General features: G+C 36.3%; 1 protein-coding gene across 4 annotated transcripts; it reads right to left on the reverse strand.

The window, feature by feature from the left end:
• Positions 1 to 278: 278 nt before the first annotated feature.
• Positions 279 to 2,146, reverse strand: LOC149163029 (uncharacterized). Of its 4 annotated transcripts, none has more exons than XM_089435895.1 (4): positions 2,015 to 2,146; positions 1,616 to 1,908; positions 1,375 to 1,422; positions 279 to 705 (listed from the first exon to the last, which is right to left on the reverse strand). In XM_089435895.1, exons 1-4 carry the CDS (start codon positions 2,110 to 2,112, stop codon positions 530 to 532), a joined length of 615 nt encoding a protein of 204 aa, XP_089292021.1. In that variant the 5' UTR covers positions 2,113 to 2,146; the 3' UTR covers positions 279 to 529. The 4 variants fall into 4 exon arrangements, with proteins under 4 accessions (XP_089292021.1, XP_089292020.1, XP_089292023.1 ...); XM_089435894.1 differs by having other exon boundaries at positions 1,375 to 1,431; XM_089435897.1 differs by having other exon boundaries at positions 1,375 to 1,431; positions 1,616 to 1,913; positions 2,015 to 2,128.
• Between the last annotated feature and the right edge of the window lie 20,669 nt (positions 2,147 to 22,815).

Here is a 22,815-nt window from a genome sequence, read left to right on the forward strand (position 1 = left end):
AACCTTTTAAAAACCATACATATTTTTTAATAATTAAATTTGATAATTAAAATATATATATTTATTAAATTAAAATTTATTTTAAAAATCATTTTATTATTATTAATATTAATGTTTTTTTCCTTAAAATATTTAAATAAATATAAATTTACCCATAAACAAATCCACTTAAATAACAAAAATAACACAATAATTTGCCTTTATAAGAAGCAAAATGGATATAATAAAATAAACCTAACATGTTTATCCCAACGAACCTTAACATTAACATAGAGATATAGATAACAAATATAACATTAACATAGATATATAGATAGCGAACATAAAGTAGTATTGGGCTATTACACATGCATAGGTTTAAGACAGCCCAATATTGCCTTGACTTACATATACATAAAGAGCAAACATTTATTGATATTGAGCTATTACTTATAGATAGTTTTAAAGATAGCTCAATACTTTATTTACCTACAAGTAGGCAACCCCATTGGTGCATAAGTATCTCTAATAGTCCAATTATAACCTAGACTTAGTACTGGACATACTCATCCCTAACGTAGTAGTTGCTGTGTGGACGACGACGTGGGGGAGGAGGAGGTGGTGGTTGGTCAACAACATAGGTATCGCGTCTATAGTATTGTTGAGGCTTTTTGTTGTAGGGTATGGCTTGGTGCCTATAACCCTCTTCGTAACCATCTTCTTCATCTGCAAAAAACAAAAGGAAAAAAACAGTGATAGTTTTGTGAGAGTTTGTTTTCGTTGTAAATTTAAATATCTAAGTTAACTATTAAATACAAAATAAAATTAAACTAAAATTAATTATTAAGATAAGAATATATTTTACTATCTAAATAAAAATACCATTTTTGAAAAAAAATTCGGCGAAAGTCACATGGAGAAATTGAACCACACTGGTTGGTTCAAAACGTGTCGACAAAAATTTCTCCATGTAATTTTCGCCAAAAAATTCTTCAAAAATTTGATATAGATCACAGAAGTCTCAATTCAAAAATACCATTTATAAAATATATTGTTATATTTTAAATGTTTTTATTATTATATATATATTTCACGTTTTGAAAATTCTCTCTAGAAAATTTATAACTCAAATTTATTATTTCAACAAATTCATACTAAATTGTAAAAAAACTTAAACAAAGCATATACCTTTAATAAAAAAAAAACCAAAACTCCAAAAACATATCAATAAACTAAACCCCAAAATCATACCAATAAACTAAACCATATAAAAAGAGCACTATTTTCACTCAATCTCAAACATTATGAATAGAGCCTTCCCAGACATAGCATACCACATATAAAAGAAGCCCTATGTTTTCTACTAGAACTCAAACATTATGAATGGAGGCTTACCAGATACCTCATACTCTACACGTTCTTGGTAGGTGTGGCTGCCATGACCTGTATGAACTAGCAAGACAGTTAGACTTTTTAACCCAGAAGCAGTGGTAAAATGTAATTTTCTAATTATCTATATAATTAAATAATGGTTATATGTGGAAGTTTAGTCTGGTCAAAAACTATATAAATTAGAGAGCTACAAACCCGCAATTTCTTTGATTGAAAAGAGAACTATATAAACCATACTAATTACCATGACGAGGAGGATATTCATGCTGTGAGACACGGCTATATGATCCTCGAGGCGGGGCAGGATCGTAATCATCAAAAGGGACAAAGCCATGTGACCGAGGCTTAGAGCGACCGACCATGAACCTTGCGCTTATACCTCGATCGGTTTCGCCATCATCCTCACCATTCGTTTCTTGGGCCACCTTCTCAACCTGAGGGACTTCCTCCTTTGCCTCTCCAGTTGGATATCCCGCGGGTGGTGCCTGTTTTTTAGTCGCAGCGGCCATTTCTGGTTCTTCTGGTGCACCGAAAATTCTGATCCACAGCACAAACAAAAATCTTCAATACATGAAGTAATTATCAATTTTAGATCAACAATAATTTAACTATAGAAAAGGCGATTAGTGAGAGGTTACTGAACTTGACTTCACCGGGATCTCTCTGCTCTACAATACTGCTACTGTCCAATTGCATGTATATATATATATATATACGTGTAAACTGGGCTGAAAAGTACATGAAAAAATTAAGCGCGGTGTGGAATAATTTAGTCGAGTAGATATGCTTGGATTCGTTAATAGCTGTGCCTCGTAAGGCGAACTACGCTGGAATAATCTCACTTTTTTCGGTTTTGATCCAATCACACTAAAGTGAAGAATCGATTCCATTTTATCTTTACTCTCCATTATTTTAAGTTTATGCTCACGGAAGAATATTGCAGCCACTTTGCAACGAGTGTTTCCCAGCTCATGTGGTTGGCTTTGGTTGTTAAGGGAATCCCATGGTCGAAGTTTAATACATAGGTTATTGTTCAAATCTTAGTTGAGAATAATTAATATTATTGTGATATTAATGGAGAAAATAGTTACATTGTTGTAACTTTCTCCTTAGTTTAGGATTAGTTCTTATAGTTATAGGATTTAGGTGCAATTTCCTATTTTCTAGTATTGTATTTAATGATGTAATCTTTGATTGATTAAGCATATAGAGTGGACGAGAGTGATCTCTCAAGTTTTGTGAGTGTAGGTCCACACCTGAGAGCTACATCTCTTTCTTTTCAATTCTGTTCACATTTTATCTTGGTATCAGAGCTCAGCTTGAGTGAGCCTGATCTTTTGTCACCTGTGTGGCGGAATTGCCTGTGTGACTGGAATAGCCTGTGTGGCTTGAAGTGCCTTTGTGGCTGTGTGTACACGAGAGCTCTGTGCTCAATTGAGCAGGTGCACTGCAGAACACCTTGCTCGGACTCGGAAATCTTTTTTTTCTAAGTGGAAAGGCCAATTACCGCGGATTTTGCGCTGACAGTGCCCGATTAGCGCGGATTTTAAGGGATAAATCGCGCCAAAGCGCCAGAAAACCCGATTAGCGCGGGATTTTACCGGGAAAGTCGCGCCAATTAAGATACTTACACCGATTTTTAATTAGCGCGGATTTTTCGCTCGGGGTTGCGCCAAGGGGATTTGTGACAGTGTGAACTTCGTTTGGCAGTTTGCAAACGATGCAGATCGACGGAGTTACAGATCCGTCCGGGAGAGACATATCGGGAGAGCGCCAGAGGAGATCTGCGGGAAACCTCGACTTCATTTGGCGAACTGCAAGGAGAGCAGGATCGGCGAAGTGGCAGATCAATCCGGGAGAGGTGGATTGGATCAATTGTGATCAGATCATTGTTTCGGCTATGTTGAAAACACCGAATTTGCTCATTGGAGCGAGAGTACCAGACACTGTAGATCGGTGGCAGAGGTGACAGATCCATTTGACATGTATTGTTTTTTGTTGTAGTTAAGTAGATTCACAATGAGTAATACGATGGAATCTTACCTTAACGAATCTGGTAAACTCAACGGGTCTAACTTCACAAATTGGAAGTTTAAGATCCAGACCCTACTCAAAGGTGCAAATGCTTGGACTATAGTGACAGGCGATGAGCAGAAGCCGACTGCAACCACACAGAAGGAAGACTGGGAAAAACGAGAAAACAAGGCCAAAGTCCTGTTGAAGATGTCTGTGAAAGACAATGTCATTGCACACATTAGAGACTGTAAAACATCCGCAGAGATTTGGACGAAAATCAAAAGTCTATATGAGACCCAGAATGCAAACAGAGTTTTGGCTCTGAAAAGCAAGCTATTTTCAATGAGGATGGACGAAAGGGAGTCTGCTACTGCATTTGTCGCGCGAATTAAGGATGTTAAAGACGGATTGGGGGCCATTGGAGTGGCGGTGGCTGATGAAGATCTTGTTGCAATTACAATGAATGAGATGCGTGATGATTTTCAAACCTTCATTACTGGAGTCTCGGCAAGGGAGAAAACACCCACGTTTGAAGATCTCACTGCGATCTTGCAGCAAGAGGAAGAGCGACGGAAGAACCTGAATTTGAATCCCCAAAGTGACGATCTTGCGCTGGTGGCAAAACGACGACTATCTAAAGGGAAGCAGTCACAGCAGCAATCAGTCCAGAAAGGAGGAACAACACATAAACATCACTGTCATAAAGGTATGCTTGCAAATCATTCTGAAAAGAAATGCTTTTATTGTGGAAAGAAGGGTCATATACAGAGAGATTGTTATTATAAGAAGCAGGCTGATGAGGCAAGGAGGAGACAGGTAAATCCAAAACACAGAGGATATTTTGTTGAAGAAGAAGACTTCAGTCATGAATTTCGACTGTTCACAGTCGACTGTGCCCTTTCAGCATCAAATGAAGATGACATCTGGTATGTCGATTCCGGAGCATCCTCTCACATGACAGGTAATAAGGAATTTTTTGATAGTCTTGAAGAAATTATAAATGGATCAAAAATATATCTAGGGGATGATAATGGATATCAGATTAAAGGTCATGGGGTGATTTCAGTTAAGTTACCAAATGGAAAGATTAGTCACCTTTCAAATGTTTTATATGTACCTGAAATAAAGAAAAACCTGATATCTGTATCCATGATGGCTGATCAAGATATGCATGTCGAATTCTTCAAGACTCACTGTGTGATAAAGGATTGCAGGAATGAAATTGTTGCAACAGGCATGCGAGTTGGAAGCCTATACAGATTGGATGCAAAAAGTATATTAAAGCAAGCCATGGTTGCAGGAGAGTCGACAGCTGAACAACTCTGGCATCAGAGGTTTGGTCATCTAAATCTGCAGGATCTCATGTTGTTACAAAAGAAAGGTATGGTCGAAGGTCTCCCCATCTTTTGTAACATTCAGTTAAACTGTGATGGTTGTGCCTTAGGAAAGATGCACAGAGAACAGTTCCCTGTGCATGATAGGAGGAGGCAAACAGAAATCTTAGAGCTAGTGCACACTGATGTATGTGGTCCCATGCAGACAAGGTCGCTAGGGGGAGCATACTTTTTTGTTGTTTACTGATGACTGCACTAGGTATTCATGGGTTTATTTTTTAAACAAGAAAAGTCGGACTTTCCAATGTTTTATAGATTTCAAAACCCTGGTGGAAAAACAGTTTGGAAAAAGTATTAAAATTCTCCGATCTGATCAAGGAGGAGAATACAAATTGGTGGAAAAATAGTTTGGAAAAAGTATTAAAATTCTCTGATCTGATCAAGGAGGAGAATACAAATTAAAGGAATTCATGAAATACTGCAAAGCTCACGGGATTGTTCAACAGTATACAGTACCGCACACATCACAGCAAAACGGTGTTGCAGAGCGTAAAAACAGAACCTTGGTGGAATGCGCAAGGAGCATGCTGCAAGGTAAAGGTCTATCTAATATTTTTTGGGCAGAAGCGATAAATACTGCTGTATATTTGAAAAATAGAAGTCCTACTAGGTTTCTTGGCTTCAAAACCCCTTTTGAAGCCTTATATGGATTTAAACCAGCAGTAAACCATTTAAGAGTCTTTGGGTCAAAGGCATTTACACATGTACCCAAAGCTGATAGAAAGAAATTAGACCCTAAGGCAGTGAAATGCATCTTTGTTGGTTATGGTATAGAGTTTAAAGCATACAAACTGTTCAATCTTGAGTCTCATAAGACATTTGCAAGTAGAGATGTAGTCTTTCATGAACAGGTACAAGAAAGGAAAGCTGATGTTGCAGATGATTGGCACATTCCATTGCTATTGGAGGAAAGCAGCGAGGATGAAAGGGAGCAGGAACATGAGCAGAAAGAAGAGAATGAAGAAGAACAGCAAGAAGGTGAAAAAGCAGGCCCAGTTATGGCAGAGGAAAACAAATTTGAGGTAAGTCCCCTACCAAGGAGGTCAGGTAGGAAGACTCAATTACCATTAAAGTTGAGAAACTATGCGTTGATGTCGAAGTTTTTGAACATTATAGAGCCCTCTAATTATAAAGAAGCTAGCCAATTTGAGCAATGGAGAGCTGCAATGAATGAGGAGATGGAGTCAATTCTTAGAAATAATACTTGGGAATTAGTAGAGCTGCCTAAAAACAAAACACCTATAGGAAGTAAATGGCTGTTTAAACCCAAAATTAATGCAGATGGAAGTATAGATAAGTTAAAAGCTAGGTTGGTTGCAAAATGATACTCACAGCTGGAAGGTATTGATTTTGATGATACTTTTGCACCTGTAGCAAAACTAAATACAATCAGATTACTTATTGTTTTAGCTACTAAATGTAATTGGGAATTACACCAACTAGATGTTAAATCTGCATTTTTAAATGGTGATTTAAAAGAAGAAATTTACTTAGTAGAACCAGAAGGATTTGTAAAGCAGGGGCAGGAACAGCTTGTAGGTTGAAAAAGGCTTTATATGGTTTAAAGCAAGCTCCCAGGTCTTGGTATGAAAAGGTTGATTCCTTCTTTATAGAGCATGGTTTCCATAGAAGCTTAAATGACCCAAATTTGTATACCAAGTACAATAATCAGAGGCAGATTATTTTGATTTCTCTATATGTGGATGATATGATTCTAACAGGAAATGCAGAGGACTTAAACAGAGGAATCAAAAGGCTCATGGCACAAGTCTTTGAGATGAAAAATCTCGGAAGCCTTAACTATTGTCTGGGATTAGAAGTATTCAGAGATACTGGACAAACTTTTCTTACCCAAGGGAAGTATGCTAGAAATCTGTTGGAAAAGTTTGGGATGGATCGGTGTAGATCAGCAGCGACACCTTTGCAGCAAAATCTGAAATTGAGCAGTGACGATGGCACTAAGGAGGTAGATGCCACAATGTATAGACAGCTGGTTGGCAGCCTGATATATCTTACAACAACCAGACCTGACTTGGCATACTCAGTTAGTGTGTTGAGCCAATTCATGTCGAAACCACGTGAAAGTCACTGGACAACAGCAAAAAGCGTGTTGAGGTATCTTTGTGGTACTGTTCATTTTGGTATTTTATACACTGATGTATCTGATGTTACTCTAGCAAGTTTTTCAGACTCAGATTGGGCAGGTAACCTGGATGATCGGAGGTCCATCACAGGTTATGCATTCAACATAGGTTCCGAGGTCATAGCATGGAGCAGCAAGAAACAGAGTACTGTAGCTTTGTCGTCATGTGAAGCTGAGTATCAAGTATTGTGTGCAGCAACATGTGAAGCGATCTGGTTGAGGAGACTTCTCAAAGATGCAGGAAAAGAACAGAAGCAACTCACTTCTATCAAAAGCGACAACCAGAGCACCATCAAATTAGCATACAATCCAGTGTTTCACAAAAACACCAAACATATAGACACTCAGTTCCATTTTGTTAGAGAGAAAATACAGTCAAAAGAAATTGCTGTTGAATATTGTAAAACTTGTGACAATGTGGCTGATATTTTTAGAAAGCCTCTTGCACGAGTGAAATTTGAATTGTTTAGAAAGATGCTAGGAGTCCAGGAGAATCCTTTCTCCATTAAGGGGGGGAGTTGAGAATAATTAATATTATTTTGATATTAATGGAGAAAATAGTTACATTGTTGTAACTTTCTCCCTAGTTTAGGATTAGTTCCTATAGTTATGAGATTTGGGTGCAACTTCCTATTTCCTAGTATTGTATTTAATGATATAATCTTTGATTGATTAAGCATATAGAGTGGACGAGAGTGATCTCTCAAGTTTTGTGAGTGTAGTCCCCAGGTGCAGGCCACACCTGAGAGCTACATCTCTTTCTTTTCAATTCTGTTCACATTTTATCTATCTTATGAAGAGTGGTTGAGGGTGGGAAACTCTTATGAAGAGAGGTTGAGGGTGGAAATTATCTATGAGCTGAAAGGGTTTGTTAAAGTTTTGATGGGAACATTTTACTAGCAGGGTAAGTAGTTTTTCTATTTAACATTATTATTAAAGTTAACTTTAGCATAAACATAATTTTTTGGAAAATAAAAGTTGAAAGTGAGAATCCTATATAAATAAGACATCTAGATTTCTTTTATATAATTTTAGTAATAATTTCTTTTATATATGTATGATTGTGTATTTTATTTTTATTAATATATAATTGTTTATAATTAAATCTATTAAATTATGTTTTTAATATAATAATAAGTCATTTTAAAACTAAAACAAAAAATTAATAATTAATAAAAATTAAAATTACTAAACAGCTTATAATAAAACCTTAACTAATACTTTTAAAAAAAATAATAATAAAAAATAACAAAAATTAAATTTTTAATATTAAACTACTCCTGAACCTTATAATTTTTTGGTCGAAACTCAATCAAATAGAAAACTAAATACTACCCTACCAGTGCATTGTATCTTTTAATTTTTATCATGATAAAACTAAAAATTCTGTTGAAAAGACGAAGTTAACAGGAGAAATTATTTTTAACAGAAAGATCCACATTCCATTCCGCACTTTTTATAATTAATATTGCCGATTCAGGAGAAACAACGTTATGCAAACTTCTAGCTGAATGTAATTCATTCCAAACCATTTCAGTAGAGATAAACTTGTATTTTGCCTATGGCTTCGTCAAAGTATCAGCTACCATTTACCAGCTTTACAAAATCGCAACCCCAATATCATTTGCCTTTTATGTTTGCTTTAAGAACTGATCTTCAAATTTTTTTACCATTCACTTGCAAGCTTGACCATTACACTTCATTACCAAGAAAACACCTAATCTATGATCAAGCCAAATTAACTGCTTGGTTGACAAACATCTATGTTTTAATAAAATGTTAAAATCTTTAATTTAGAGATATTAAAGAAAACATAAATTTTGTGACATAATTTATTTAAATTAATTTAGCAATATTAAAGAAAACATTAATTTTGAGATATAGTTTATTTAAATTAATTTAGAAATATTAAAGAAAACATTAATTTTGAGATATAATTTATTTAAATTAATTTTATAATTATTAAATATATACCAATATAACATAAAAATCTCAAATGTTAAAGTTTTTTAATTTAAAAAACAACAATTTTGATATAAAACTAATTTAAATTTAAATTTTATATTTATTAAATATATTAAAATATCAACTTTTTATAAAATATATGGTATATCTTACTTTAAAACGAATCATATGTTGGAAAGAAACACAGATGCTGACTCCACGTATAAAAAAAATGGATGTTCACAATTTGGGAACTTGGAAAATCTCAGAACAAATAAATGGACAGAACCATAATTTTTATCATTAGTCCTTCATATACGGTATGTAAATAGATCCATAATGTTGTTGTTATTTTATTTTCATTGATGATGGATACTTGTATTTTTTTGTTTTCATATTTACTATAAATGTTTATGTTTTTAGGCTCTCTATGATGTTAGTTTGTTAGTTTTTTGAGTGCACACATGTACACATACAAAATATAATTTTCATCTCTTTAATAAAAATTAATATTTTTCTCAAGTCAAAAAATGAATTCCATTTTATATAAAATTTATAGAGAATGATCCTATATACAAAAACACCCTCAATATATGGGGAAGATGAATCTAATTATTTGAAATTTATTAAATAACATTTATAAGGCAAAGAGTATTATTAAAAAAAAATTAGTCATATTTCTTTTATTGACATTTGAAAGGGTGTCACTAACTTTTTAATATTATTTATATATGAAATAAAGTTGATTTTGAAAATCATTCAAATGGTATCCTCTCTCTTCACTTTTTTGCTTTGCAATATTAATAATTTGTTTTTCTGGTCTTTTACATTTTTCTAATTTTGTTTCTTTCTTTTTAATGCATTTTGTATATTTCTCATTATCACACTGGTCTTAATGTGATGCAATTCAATTTATCATAAGAATTTTTTTTCCCAACATCATAATGTATTTTGGAAATGGTTTGCAATATGCTATTGTTGAAATCAATATCACTATTTGATTGTTTGAGTTAAATCATTTGTCGTTGTATCATCACCAAAATCAATAAAGTTTATTGTTTTGTGTTGTGTTTCGATGAAATCAATGGAACTACCAAGTTGAGTTATAACTCAACGTAATTACTTAGATTATTCCAAACCAAGTTTTGGTATATTATCATTGAAACTAATGCAACCTTTGTTCTATGTAATGTGATTAATGAAACCAATGCAAAAAACACTCCAACTAATGCATGAACACTAAAATGAAGATAATATATCTAAATTAATGTAATAGAAGTTAAAACCAATATATAACACTGAAATGAAAGTAACATATTGACGTTAAATGTGAAATTATAGAATGAATCTAGAATTTAGTATTTAGTCAAATTGAGTTTTATCCCGCGGATGGGGGTGTTACGGTGGAAAAGAAGATAAGGTTTTGATCCCACCACCCTCGAGCTTATAATTCTTCATTAAATGACGTTGGTATATAGTTAGTGGTTCACATGCATGAGCATGCAAATATATAGTTGGTGAGGTTCATTGTCTATCACAACAAAGGTTGGAAAGGGCATCTGTGAAGAGAGGGTGAGTGTTAAGGGGAAGACCTCGACCTCTTGGAGTTTCTTGTATCAGAGGATGATAGTAGTTTTATCCATGGTTTGGAAGGATTGGGTGTTTTGCACGAGGCATGGTGATAATTCAAGAACTTTTGACCTCTCCTATGTGGAGGTGGTGATGGATTTCAGAGCTTGGGCACAGGGGGTGGTGGAGGTCGATTCATTTAAGTTATGGAAAATATGTGTTGTGCGTAAGTTAATTTTTCTTGTTTTGGTATCTTTTCGGATCTATATAGGAGTCTTGCAGTATGTGTCTGCTAATTTGGGTAATAAGGGTAACTTGTCTTAGTTTCTTCATGTCAATGGCCCTTTGAAGTTTAGGAATTTTTGTGAGTCTTTTGGGGTTGTTTGGTGTCAGGGTCTATTTAAATTCATCATTATTGGTAGTGGCTTTAGCTTGTTAAGGTGGAAAGGATTGGTCTAGGTAGGTGTATTTAAGAACCAAGGTTGGTGTTGTGGGTGGGATTGGGAATTTGATCTTGTTTTGTTGGGTTGTTGTTGTTTTACAATCTTGGGATGGTGCTTTCTGCATCCAACGGTGGAGGGAGAAAATATGGTGGACAAAGAGCTGTCAACCTCTGCCTTCTCTATTAGATTGCCACCAAACCTTTAAATCTATGTATGGTGCTACCATGAGGAGTTAATTTGTTGGTACCTGAGTTTTTTAGAGGGGGTTGGGTTAGATTGCATGCTCGTTTGTAGGTAAGGGAAATCCCACAAGGAATCTAAGTTGTCTCTTCGTGAATTATCAATGCCACCAAGGTAGAGGTACAAGAGTAGGAGGGGTGCTGGTGGCAAAGCCCAGACTGGTCAGAGAGGGGAAAGGATCTTTTCCCATGACTCCATGGAGACATACTCCAATGTGATTACATTGGAAATGTGCCAGGAAATCAGGGATCTTGAGATAAAATTTGGGGAGGAGAGGAAGTATATGTTCAATTTTGAACTGCTTGAGGACTGTTAGGTAAGTAGCACTTCATTGGCAAATGAATACATTATTGGGTGTGTTTTTTTAACACCCTCCTCCCACATCTACCCAAGTAACCGACCAACCGGGCTAAACATGTGACGAGAGGCTACTATGATTAGATTCAGTCTCCTAGGTGACCTTCAGGAAATGGAATCAATGGAAACACATCATACATACCTTCCACATTAGCTACTAGACCCCTGAGAACCATCCCAAAACTTCTAGTAACCAACCCCTAGGTCCCTCTAAGGTTTTAGCCTACTTGACCCCCTGATGCTCCCATGATATGGACCTAACAACGTCCGGGAGGCTTTGGATGCTCTCATGCCAAGGCATGCCAATGTTGAAGGATTATTTTTCCTGGTGTCACGCCAACGTCTCAGGGATTTGAGCCACTTTTTCAGACCCATAGCTGAGGTCACTGCCGAGAATTGAATGAAACATTCATAACAGAGAGATAACAAGGAAACAATTATAAAAATGTAAATACCTGAACAAGCCCTTAACGAGACCCCTACTAGCCATGACATGTGCTTCAACAAATATGTAACAAATATGTAATCTACAAGTGTAAACAACATATTTAAGCATAGGGGTGTCATAATTATATGAGAATCGCTATGAAGCATTGTTCCCTTATATCATTTTCTGCATTACCATCTATTAGGTTAAAGCTTAATTTTTCATTCATTTAAAAGTAAACATATGAGGAGAGCCATACATAGATACTGTCATAAAACATATACATAAGCAACATAATAACAACAAAAATACCATGAATACTATAGTCATAGAATCCACATATAAAACAGTACATTTACACATGAAAGCCAAGGGAATGAATTTCTCATTAATGAATGTAGAAACCAACCGGGGATGGGACTACCACGTTCCACCCAACCATAGATTAGCTGAGCCAAATCTCTCTTCATCCAATCACCCTCGTGCCATATTCCAAACATGAATGTGGGACTCATAACCAACCAAAAAGAACCAAAAAAGTATGGATGCTACCAGAGTTCTCCACCTACACCGTGAGAAATTTTAGTGCCTCTTAGTCTCCCTGGATTTACGTAATCAACAATCTCATCTAGGGATCACTAGGCCCTACATCGAGACCCACTCTCTAGGATTTACGATACATCCCATCTTAGGATTACTAGGCCTAACAGAGATAAATCCACCTCTTGGCTTTACCGTATATCTCATCATTCACCGACAAGGATATATAGGCACACAATCCTAGATTTACTGCAACCCACAGTCTAGCTCAGGGGTTACTAGGCCAGTGGATTTATCGTGATCCACAGTCTGGTTCAAGGATCACTAGGCCATGTTTTTATCATTTTGTAGATCCACCCCACTCAACTTTGAATCCATTTGGCAATCCAGCTCAACCAAAGTATGAGAACCCATCTCATCAAAGTTATCTAGAAATGGCAAGGCTAGGCTAAAAACAATGTCACACCTATCGAAACCCATACCATGACAGAAAAAAACCACATGTAATACCATGCATGCCAAATCTAGCAAGGAAATCACGCATACAAAACAATACCTGCAAAAAATGTCGATGTAGATGCTTGATCCTGCTCTTCCTTGCTTGCTCCTTCCTTTCTCTTGCCTTCTTTACATTTCTTGATCCAATGCCCAAGTTCTCCAAGAAAACTTCGTGTCCAAGTGTGTGTGTGTGTGTGTGTGAGAGAGAGAGAGAGAGAGAGAGAGAGAGAATAATCATAAAGCTCCAAAATTGAACTAAAAAAAAGGCACCAATTGATCATCAGAAGCCTTTTTATCAATTAGGCCTCTATTTTCTTCATTTTCCATTATTTTCCTTCAATTTCCTCCTCACATGTAGCCTGTGACCTTTCCCCTTCCTTTTCTCATAATTTCCATTATTTTCATAAATAATTGTGCCAAAAATGCCATTTTGCCTTTCCAAAACCTTAGTCATTTCCTTTGTCAATTTCCTTAGCCAAAAAAAACGAAATGAACACACACTAGGATTTCTGTTATGAAACCAGCTCACAAAAAGATAGAAAAGATAGATCAACGCCTTAGAATTCAGCCTCTTCGAGGGGGCAACCTCCTTTACATTACACAAATGAACAATTCTTGGATGATACAAATGACAAGACCTCCTTTCTATATATAGGAGTCTAAGGGATCATAATATAATCAGAGCCGACATAAAAGTAATAATGTAAGGGCACAATAATAACAATATGGGGACTAAATGGCCACAACAATATTATAAGGGGGTTGCACTAATAAGAATAAGGGGTTAAACTAGTAGTATAGGGATCTAACATGCTCCTCTCCTTCAAAAAGTGTTGTCCTCAATGCTTGAGTAGTTTTGGATGCTTCCATATAAAATTATCATCCTCCCATGTGGAATCTTCAAGGTAAGTTCTTCCTCTTGATGAGATACTCTGAAATTGATCGATTTTGTAGCTGTTGATTTCTTGTTTCTGTGACTGCTTAAGGTTCCAATATGATTTTTCCTTCCTTGTCAAGTTCTGGCAATGTTATTTGAACTAGGATCCTCTGCAACTTTTAAATGAGTGGCCACACTTCTTTGTCATTCTTCCATCCATCCCTTGATTCATTTATCCAATCTGGTTGGATAATAGGAATAGCACAAAACAATACTTCCACATCCTCATCCTTTCTTGAGAGTACATTTGCAACAACATTTTGCTTCCCTTTTTTGTAGACGATTTCAAAGTCACGACACAACATATTTGTGACCCATTTTTTCTATCCTTATGAAGATAATATTTTTTCTAAAAGGTATTTAAGACTATCATGATCCGTTTTTACCTTGAAGTGTCTTCCCATTAGGTAGGGTCACCATTTCTTAAGTGCATGTATTTTTGCCAACATTTTCTTCTCATAAATAGCTTTATGTAAATACTTTCCTTTGATTGGACGACTTTCGAAAGAAATGGGTCTTTCATCTTGCATTAAAACAACACCAATTCCATTTCCTGGAGCATCAAATTCCACAATAAAGGTTTTTGTGAAGTCCGGCATAGCTAAGACCAGTGCTTGGCACATTGCCTCTTTAAGATGTTGGAAGGCCTTTGTTTCTTCCAGAGTCCGTGAAAATGCATCTTTCTTCAATAATGTTGTTATAGGTGCTACTATTCTCCCATAATTCTTAACAAACTTGCGATAATACCCTGTCAACTCGAGAAATCCTCACAAATGCTTTATGGATGTGGGGATTTTCCATTCCTTAATGGCTTTAATTTTTCTGGGGTCTACCTTACCACCTTCATGAGATACAATATGACCCATATAGTCCATCCCTTGTACTCCAAATAAACATTTGGATATTTTTTCATATAATTCTTTCTCCTCCAATAGTTTGAGCACCCTGTCACATGTTGAACATGATCCTTCCAAGACTTGATGTAGATTAGTATATCATCAAAAAATACTAACACGCATTTTCTAAGGAAGGGCTTGAAAATGCAATTCATCAAACCTTGAAATGTAGAAGCTGAATTGGTAAGGCCAAAAGGCATGACCAAAAATTCATAATGACCCTCATGACTTCGAAATGTTGTTTTCGGAATGTCTTCAGTCTTCATTCTGATTTTATGATATCCTGAATGAAGATCCAACTTGGTGAAGTAAATTGATCCATTCAATTTATCCAATTCATCAATGACAAGAATGGGAAATTTATCTTTAATAGTGAGCTTGTTGAGCTCCCTATAATCTAGACACATGTGCCATGATCCATCCTTCTTCTGCACCAATAATACTGGAGTAGAGAAATAACTTTGACTAGGTTGAATTATACTAGCCTCCAGCATTTCTATAAACATACATTCAATTTCACTCTTTTGGGCATAGGGATATCTGTATGGCCTAATGTTTGGAGGAACACTTCCTGGAATCAAATGAATAGCATGATCATGGTCATGAATAGGTGGGAGGCATTTGGGAGTCTCAAATACCTTGGAATGATTATCCATGACTTTTTGGAGATCTAGAGAAATAGACGATTTCGATCTGGGAACCTATAGCGAACATAATTGTGCAATTACGCTTCCTTGTTCCTTCTTTATAAGATTTGTCATAATGTTAGAGCTGATTATCTTTCCCAGTTTCCCTGCAATACCCCTTAATTCAACTTCCTTTCCTTCCGCACAAAATTTCATAAAACGTTCTTGAAAATTAAAAACTATTATACCCAAGGATTGTAGCCATTGGAATCCTAGTACAACATCACCACCACCCATTGGAATGGAAAACATTGGACTATTCAATAAATATTCTCCCATGGATATCTTGATATTATGGCGCTTTCCAGAGAAATTTATGGTTCCTCCACTTGCACCCATCACTTGACACTCTGGTACTCGATATAGGAAGCAATTCAATTCCTTGGCTATCTTACAATGATTAAAATTATGGGTACTTCCCAAATAAATCAACACTATTACCTTTTTCTTCTTGATATGTCCTTCTATCTTGATAGTTTCAGGAGTGGTAATTCGAGCCAATGCATTATAAGATATGGTCAGATTCATTTCTTCTTTATCTAGGGTTTGTTCCTGGTGTATATCCTTTTCTTTTGACGTTTATTGTTTCTTTTCTTCCTCCTCTTCACAATCTATGTAGAATAATTTCTTCTCAGCACACTTATGACCTTTAGTGTATTTGCTATCACAACTGTAACAAAGTCCTTTTGCTCCTTTTTCTTCCAATTGTTGTGGTGTCAACCTTGTAGGTCGTGGAAGGCTAGGAGAAAAAATACTTCCATCTTTATAGTTGTGAGTGGTAGGCTTCCTAGTTTCCATAATTTTTCTTTCCATTTTTCTTGCTAACCTAAATACCTTCTCCAATGAATCAAAAAGATACAGCTCGTCCTCTTTCAGAAATTTCTTATGAAATTTCAGTCTGATGCTCAGAACAAAAGTTATAACGATTTTCCTCAAGTCACCTGTTTAGAATGTAATTCGGGAGTCTGCAAACAACCTAACTTCCTCAGATCATAACTTTAAACATATAGCGATACAAGCTCTGAAATTCAGACCCAAGGTTCAAAACGATTTTGACTCAAATGGTCTTTTTTTAAGCTTCTGAAACGTCACAGAAAAAATGTTATAGCGAAAATTCCACGATGACCTATTTGGAGCAGCGAAACCCTAGAATCCAAAGCTCTGATACCAAATTTTATGAAACCAGCTCACAAAAATATAGAAAAGCTAAATCAATGCCTTAGAATTTAGCCTCTTCGAGGGGGCAACCTCCTTTACATTACTCAAATGAACAATTCTTGGATGATACAAATGACAAGACCTCCTTTATATATATAGGAGTCTAAGGGGTCATAATATAATCAGAGTCGACATAATAGTAATAATGTAAGGGCACAATAATAACAATATGGGGACTACATGGGCACAACAATATTATAAGGGGGTTGCACTAATAACAATAAGGGTTTAAACTAGTAGTATAGGGTTCTAACAATGTCTTGCCAACATTCAACTTGGAATAAGTGTCCCATCAATTATGGTTATTATTTTTAAATTTTATTACATGGAATTTCACTAGGGTTGTTATAGAACCCTCCCCCTTGGGGGACACTGTCCTTCGTGTTCAACCACACATATACCTCAGTGAAACCACTACAGAGAAAACATGTTTCTCATGGAGCTTTATATCATATCTTGATGCAACATTTACAGTAATCACCCTGCTGAAAAGAAAACCATCATGATAACATAAAAAAATGGCATCATCACTATAGGATAATTATACTAACATGACACCCATACCGCTTATTGGAGATTTATAACATAGCTCATGGAGGTATTTACCTCCACATACATATGTACATATACCAAAACATCATCAAACATGTACCAAATACACATACCAAAACACCATACCAAAACTGCTTTGCCTCAACTGGAAAACAATGACGGATACATCGCCCACATTTGATCCTCTATCTCCTATGTAGCTTCATCAAGCCCAAAGTGCTTCCAATACACTTTAACTTACTCGATTTTTCGGTTCTAGAGCATGAGCACCTTTTTCTTCAATATACATTGAGGATCCAACTAGAATTCTCCATCTGGTTCCACCTACAATACAGACCAGTCAATCACATGATGAACATCTTTAACATGATTCTTAAGCAATGACACATGGAAAACATCATGGAATTTTACTGTTGGAGACAGTGAAATTTGGTAGGCTACTGGCCCAATCCTATCAATAATATTGAAGGGTCCACAAAATTGTGGTGCCATCATGGCACATGATCCAATCCGTAAGGAGCTCTTCTTTAGTTTGATGCACAATTACACCTATTCCCCAACCTAGAACCCCTTGAGCAACCTGTTCTGATATACATAACTCTTCTACATATCCCGTGTTACCTTTAGATTCTTTTTTATAACATGCATTTCCCGTTCCATGTCCACCAACATGTCTGGCTCAATTAACACCCTGTTAACTGGATCGCTCCAACTGATGGGAGTATTGCAACTCCGCCCATACAATGTCTCAAATAGACTCATCTTCAAGGATTCATAATACCCATTTTTGTAAGTGAACTCTACCAGTGGAAGATACTCTTCCCTCTTTCATTGTTGATGCATCACGTATAGCCTCAACGTGTCTTCCAATATCATGTTGACCTTCTCAGTTTTTCCATCTGTCTGTAAATGATAATTTGTACTAAAGGCTAACTCTGTGCCCAAACCTCTAAACAACTCCTTCAAAAACTTGGAAGTGAAATATGCATCCCTGTCTAACACAATCTTCTTTGGAACACCATGCAATTTGACCATATCTTGAATTAATACCTATGCTACATCACTAGATGAGAAGGTATAATTCACTAGAATGGAGTGTGCAACCTTTGTAAACCTATCCACAACAGCCATGATGGAATCATGTTCTCTCACTATCCTTGAAAAACTGTGATAAAATACATGGAAATGACCTCCCATTTCCACTCCGGAATTGTAATCGGCTATAGAAGTCCACTTGGATGCTTACACTTTACCTTCACACACTGACAATCAAAACACTTAGCCACAAACTCTACGACATCCTTCTTCAGATTCAACCAATATTAAAATTTCTTCACTGTGGTCAATTTATTTTGGTAGCCTAGGTGACCTGAATATGATTTTGCATGAAACTCCCTCAAGATCACCTTCTTAAGCTCACTACCATCTAGAACATATATCCTATCCATAAATCTAACCAATCCATCTGCTGTAAGATAATAACCCACATCCTGTGCACCTGCACCTATAACACTACCTATACCTGTGCTTTGTTGCAACCTCTTCATAATCTCCATATAACTGACATTCTACTGACCTACCTACAAGATTATATCCTATAATTCTATTCCATAGGAGCTCATAGTCGCTAAGTGATTTACTTGTACCCTCCTGCTAAGAGCATATGCCACCATGTTCTCATTTCCTTTAATGTACCTGATCTCAAAGTCGAACTCATTGATCGTGGACAACCATCTAGCTTACCAAGTGTTCATATTTGGTTGGTCAAACAAATACCTCAAGCCAATGTGATCACTCATCAGTACAAAACTCTTTCCAATAAGGTAGTGCCTCCACATCTTCAATGCATATATGATCGTTGTTAACTCAAGATCACGCATCAGATAGTTCTACTCGTGCTGGTTTAGTTTTTGTGACTCATAGCATACCACCTGTCCATCCTCCATAAGGACCCCAACAAGTCCTCTCTTCCAATCATCTATGCATACTACAAACTCCTTGATCTAGGTGGCTCTAGAGACACACACAGGACAAAGAGGGCTTATGGAAGCTCGACAATCAAAGTGATCAGAATGCTTTTGAACTAGGACCAGGGCGTAAATCTAAACGTCTTGATTATAGCGGTGCAAACGGTTCGTCAATCCGAGCTCGTATGAAGGAGAACAAGCCAGTCAAAGTTGAACTAAGGGCCAGGTTTAAGTGTCCTACAATTTTTTCGACCCCAGGGTATGAAACCTAGCTCCAAAAATCAGGTGAAATTGTTGCTTCTTTAATTTGTCTAATAACCCTTATGTTAGACAAAATTTAGAAAAAGGCCTATTATATATAAAATAAATAAATAAATATATGAGGTGGTGAGCCACCACCCCCGCGACCCCCAAAACACATTACAAAACAAAATTTATTTAAAAAGAAGGGGTTGATGGGCCATGACCCTCACCATCCCAACCTCTTTAATAGAAATTACTTATTAATTGGGCCAATGGCCATCACCCCGCTGGACCCTCCAACCAAACACCACATTAAACACAAAACTCTGGTAGTGGGCGAGCCACCTCCGGTTGACCCGACCCATGCCCCACCCCATGACAACGTTACTTTAAATGGGCCGAGGGTGGCGGGGCTCGAACCTTCTCGGTTGGTGTGACCGGCCCGCCTCTTGGGCACCCTCACACGTAACCAAAGCAATACATGAAACCCCCAAACATTCATGTAGTCATTGTACAAACAACCACGGTACTCCAAAACTTAAATGCGCCCATGTACAACTAAACGTGCCTCCCAAAAGATTCCACGCCAATTAAAATTAAATGGTTAAAACAAAACTTTGTTGCGTGCTATTTTGGAGTGGGTGGGGTTTGAACTTGACCCACCTCCACACAATCCGCCAACCATACGAACAACCCACAAGGGTCCTCATTGATACCTCTGCCTGAAAAATGATATAAACTCATCATTTCATCAGTGCGCCTATTATCACCAAAATAAGAGTTTACATTGTTCCTAATTATGGTCTTAGATAAGTATCAAGTCATTTTATGTTTTAATGGGTAGGTGATAGGTTAGGAGTCTCAAAAGTCTCATTTTGTTTCCAAATAAAGTTTAACAACCTTATTCTATGTCTCAGAAGTCTCACATTCTGTTTAGAAACACATATCTTAAACCATTTTGAATTTTTTTTTTGGAATTAGCCCCGACGCTTTCGTAGCATAGAAAGTGTAAAATGTCTATTTTGTGCTACGAAAACGCTACTCTTTTAGTAGCACTTTTTTCTGCATGCTACGAAAGAGCGAATTCATAGGCAATCTTGTCAAAACATTAATTCGTTAAAATGTCGTTAAATTTTCATTATTAGGTGTCAGCTAGGAGTCAGTTCTTAAGCATGTGGCCATCCAAAATTCATCATTTCGAATTAAGGGTTCATCATGATAGGCAATTTCAAATTTGAAAGGGCCGACTAGTTTCTTATTGTATTTTGCATGCAAACCCTCAAAAAGATAGTTATTCAAATGGTAAGCGTATGATAATTTCTTACCAAGGTTTCTCTCATCCATAATTCAAGCGAGGCTGACCACCATAAGCGAGGCTGTAAATAGAATTTCAAGAGAGGCTAGTTTGTTACAGGAATTCAAAGGCAAAGATGACAGAAGAAAGGAAAAGTCACAGAGTTGGTCATTGTTTAAGAACAGAGCCTGAAAGCACCAAGGTCTTAGCCGGAGATAACTCAGTTGTGAAAGCCTTCAAGAAAGCAGGATGTTGGAATTTTTGTAAAACATTTCAGGGAGGACATACTTAGGTGACAAAGGAGTTTGTACTACATTTCACTAGCTCAAACACAAAGGTCAGAATCCTAAACTTGCAAATTTCCCCAGAAATCATAGCTTTGGTGACAGAGATTCCTAGGGGGCAAGATATATGGTTCAAAAACTTCAGATTTGACATGGAACCATGTAAAGTGTTTCTAAAGCCAGAGTTTGCATAAACAGACTTAACCAAGGCAATTCCAAGGGAACTACATCAAAGACATCTATGTCAACTTGCTCTTCAACATTCAATGTTATTTCACCTGTGAGGGCAGATATCATAAATTTTGTCCATATCATTTTAAACTCCTATTGCATTTTACTAGTATGATTTCTTTAGATTTGCCTTACTTCCAGTATCAAAGTATAGCTAAGATGGCAGATAAAGTGCAATTGAAATCTCAAGGATATGAATCTTCCCTTTTTCATCATGGCTAATTAAACTGATAGTTTTACATGAACTTAAAAGGATGAATAGAGAATGGTCTTCATTTTTTTTTTATGATGTGGTTTTGGAATAGAAAATCAAGACACAGGCATTAGCCCTAAGGTTAAAGAAACTCCATTAGCAGAAACCAGCAAGTCTGTAATGCGCAGGTCAAAATGATTTGTTACGATGAAACCCAAAAAGTAGGTGAAAGAGCAAGTGAGCAAAACATCAATGGTTATTCTTGAGACTCCTAAATCCACAAATGAAAAAATAATTGAAGTTAAAGAAAAGACACAAGAATAGTTAGCTAACAAACCAGTTCAAAGGAGATTGACTAGAAGTCAAATTTCAAAGGAGAAGGGTAAATCAGTGATCTCAGGAGAAAGTCCAAGCTTGAAGGGTAATTTAAATGATATTTTAAAAGCCATTGATATTGCAGAATCCCCTTTGGTGCAGGCAGATGTCATAGAGTTTGATAAAGGAAAGTCGAAGAAGATGAAATCCTCTAAGAAACTGGAATTTGAGGATGATGTTACAGCATTTGTGTTCAAGCCCAGAAAGCCCTTAACCAGGCAATCCAAAAAGATGCAAGAGTCCAATATTGAGTTAGGGAAAATAGAAGAAGCTTCCATTGTTCAGGAAGAGTTGATAGACCTTTCATCACCAATACCTAAAGGTGACAAAAACAGAGTTTTTTCCACTCAAACAGAAAAATCCAGTTACAAAGAAATGGAAGGAAAGTTAAGAGTAGCTAATAATGAAATTGCTAGACTAAGGATGAGAGCAAGAAGGCACGCTGCTGAAAAGATAGATTTCAAAAGGATAAAGGCTCTCTGGGAAGTTGAAAAAGTTTCCAAACCAGAAATAGTCAGCAGTGAAACTCAGTACTTTACTTGGATTTTTCCTACAATCAAAGAAGCCATATTTGTAAGGAGGTTGAATGCTCAGTTGAAAGATACTAACATGAGAGTGAAGAGACAGATTGAAGACCTAGAAATACAGTTAACAAAATCTGAAGAAAGACTACAATAATAATTAAACAAGGTGATGAAAAAGGGTAGTAAAGGATATACCTTAAAATAATTTTGGTATTAAAAAGAAGGTCATCTGTGAAGAAGAACATCTTATAAGGTTAAGTTGTTTTGATTTTTGGTGATCATATCAGTCTTTATGAAATTTTGAAAATTCCCAAATTGTAGATTTTTGAAAACTGTGTTGAAAAAAGAGCATACACAGCAGTTTCGTAGCGCACTACGAAATTATTGAAGGTGACCTTTTAGCACTTTATAGATGTATTTCGAAGGTAAGGTCTAATAAATTCCAAGTTTTGATGTTGCTGGGAGATATATGA

This window comes from Pinus tabuliformis, chromosome 5_2 (assembly GCF_031772625.1).
Source record: "Pinus tabuliformis cultivar Carrire ecotype Pingquan chromosome 5_2, CPIR1, whole genome shotgun sequence".
Lineage (NCBI taxonomy): Eukaryota > Viridiplantae > Streptophyta > Pinopsida > Pinales > Pinaceae > Pinus > Pinus tabuliformis.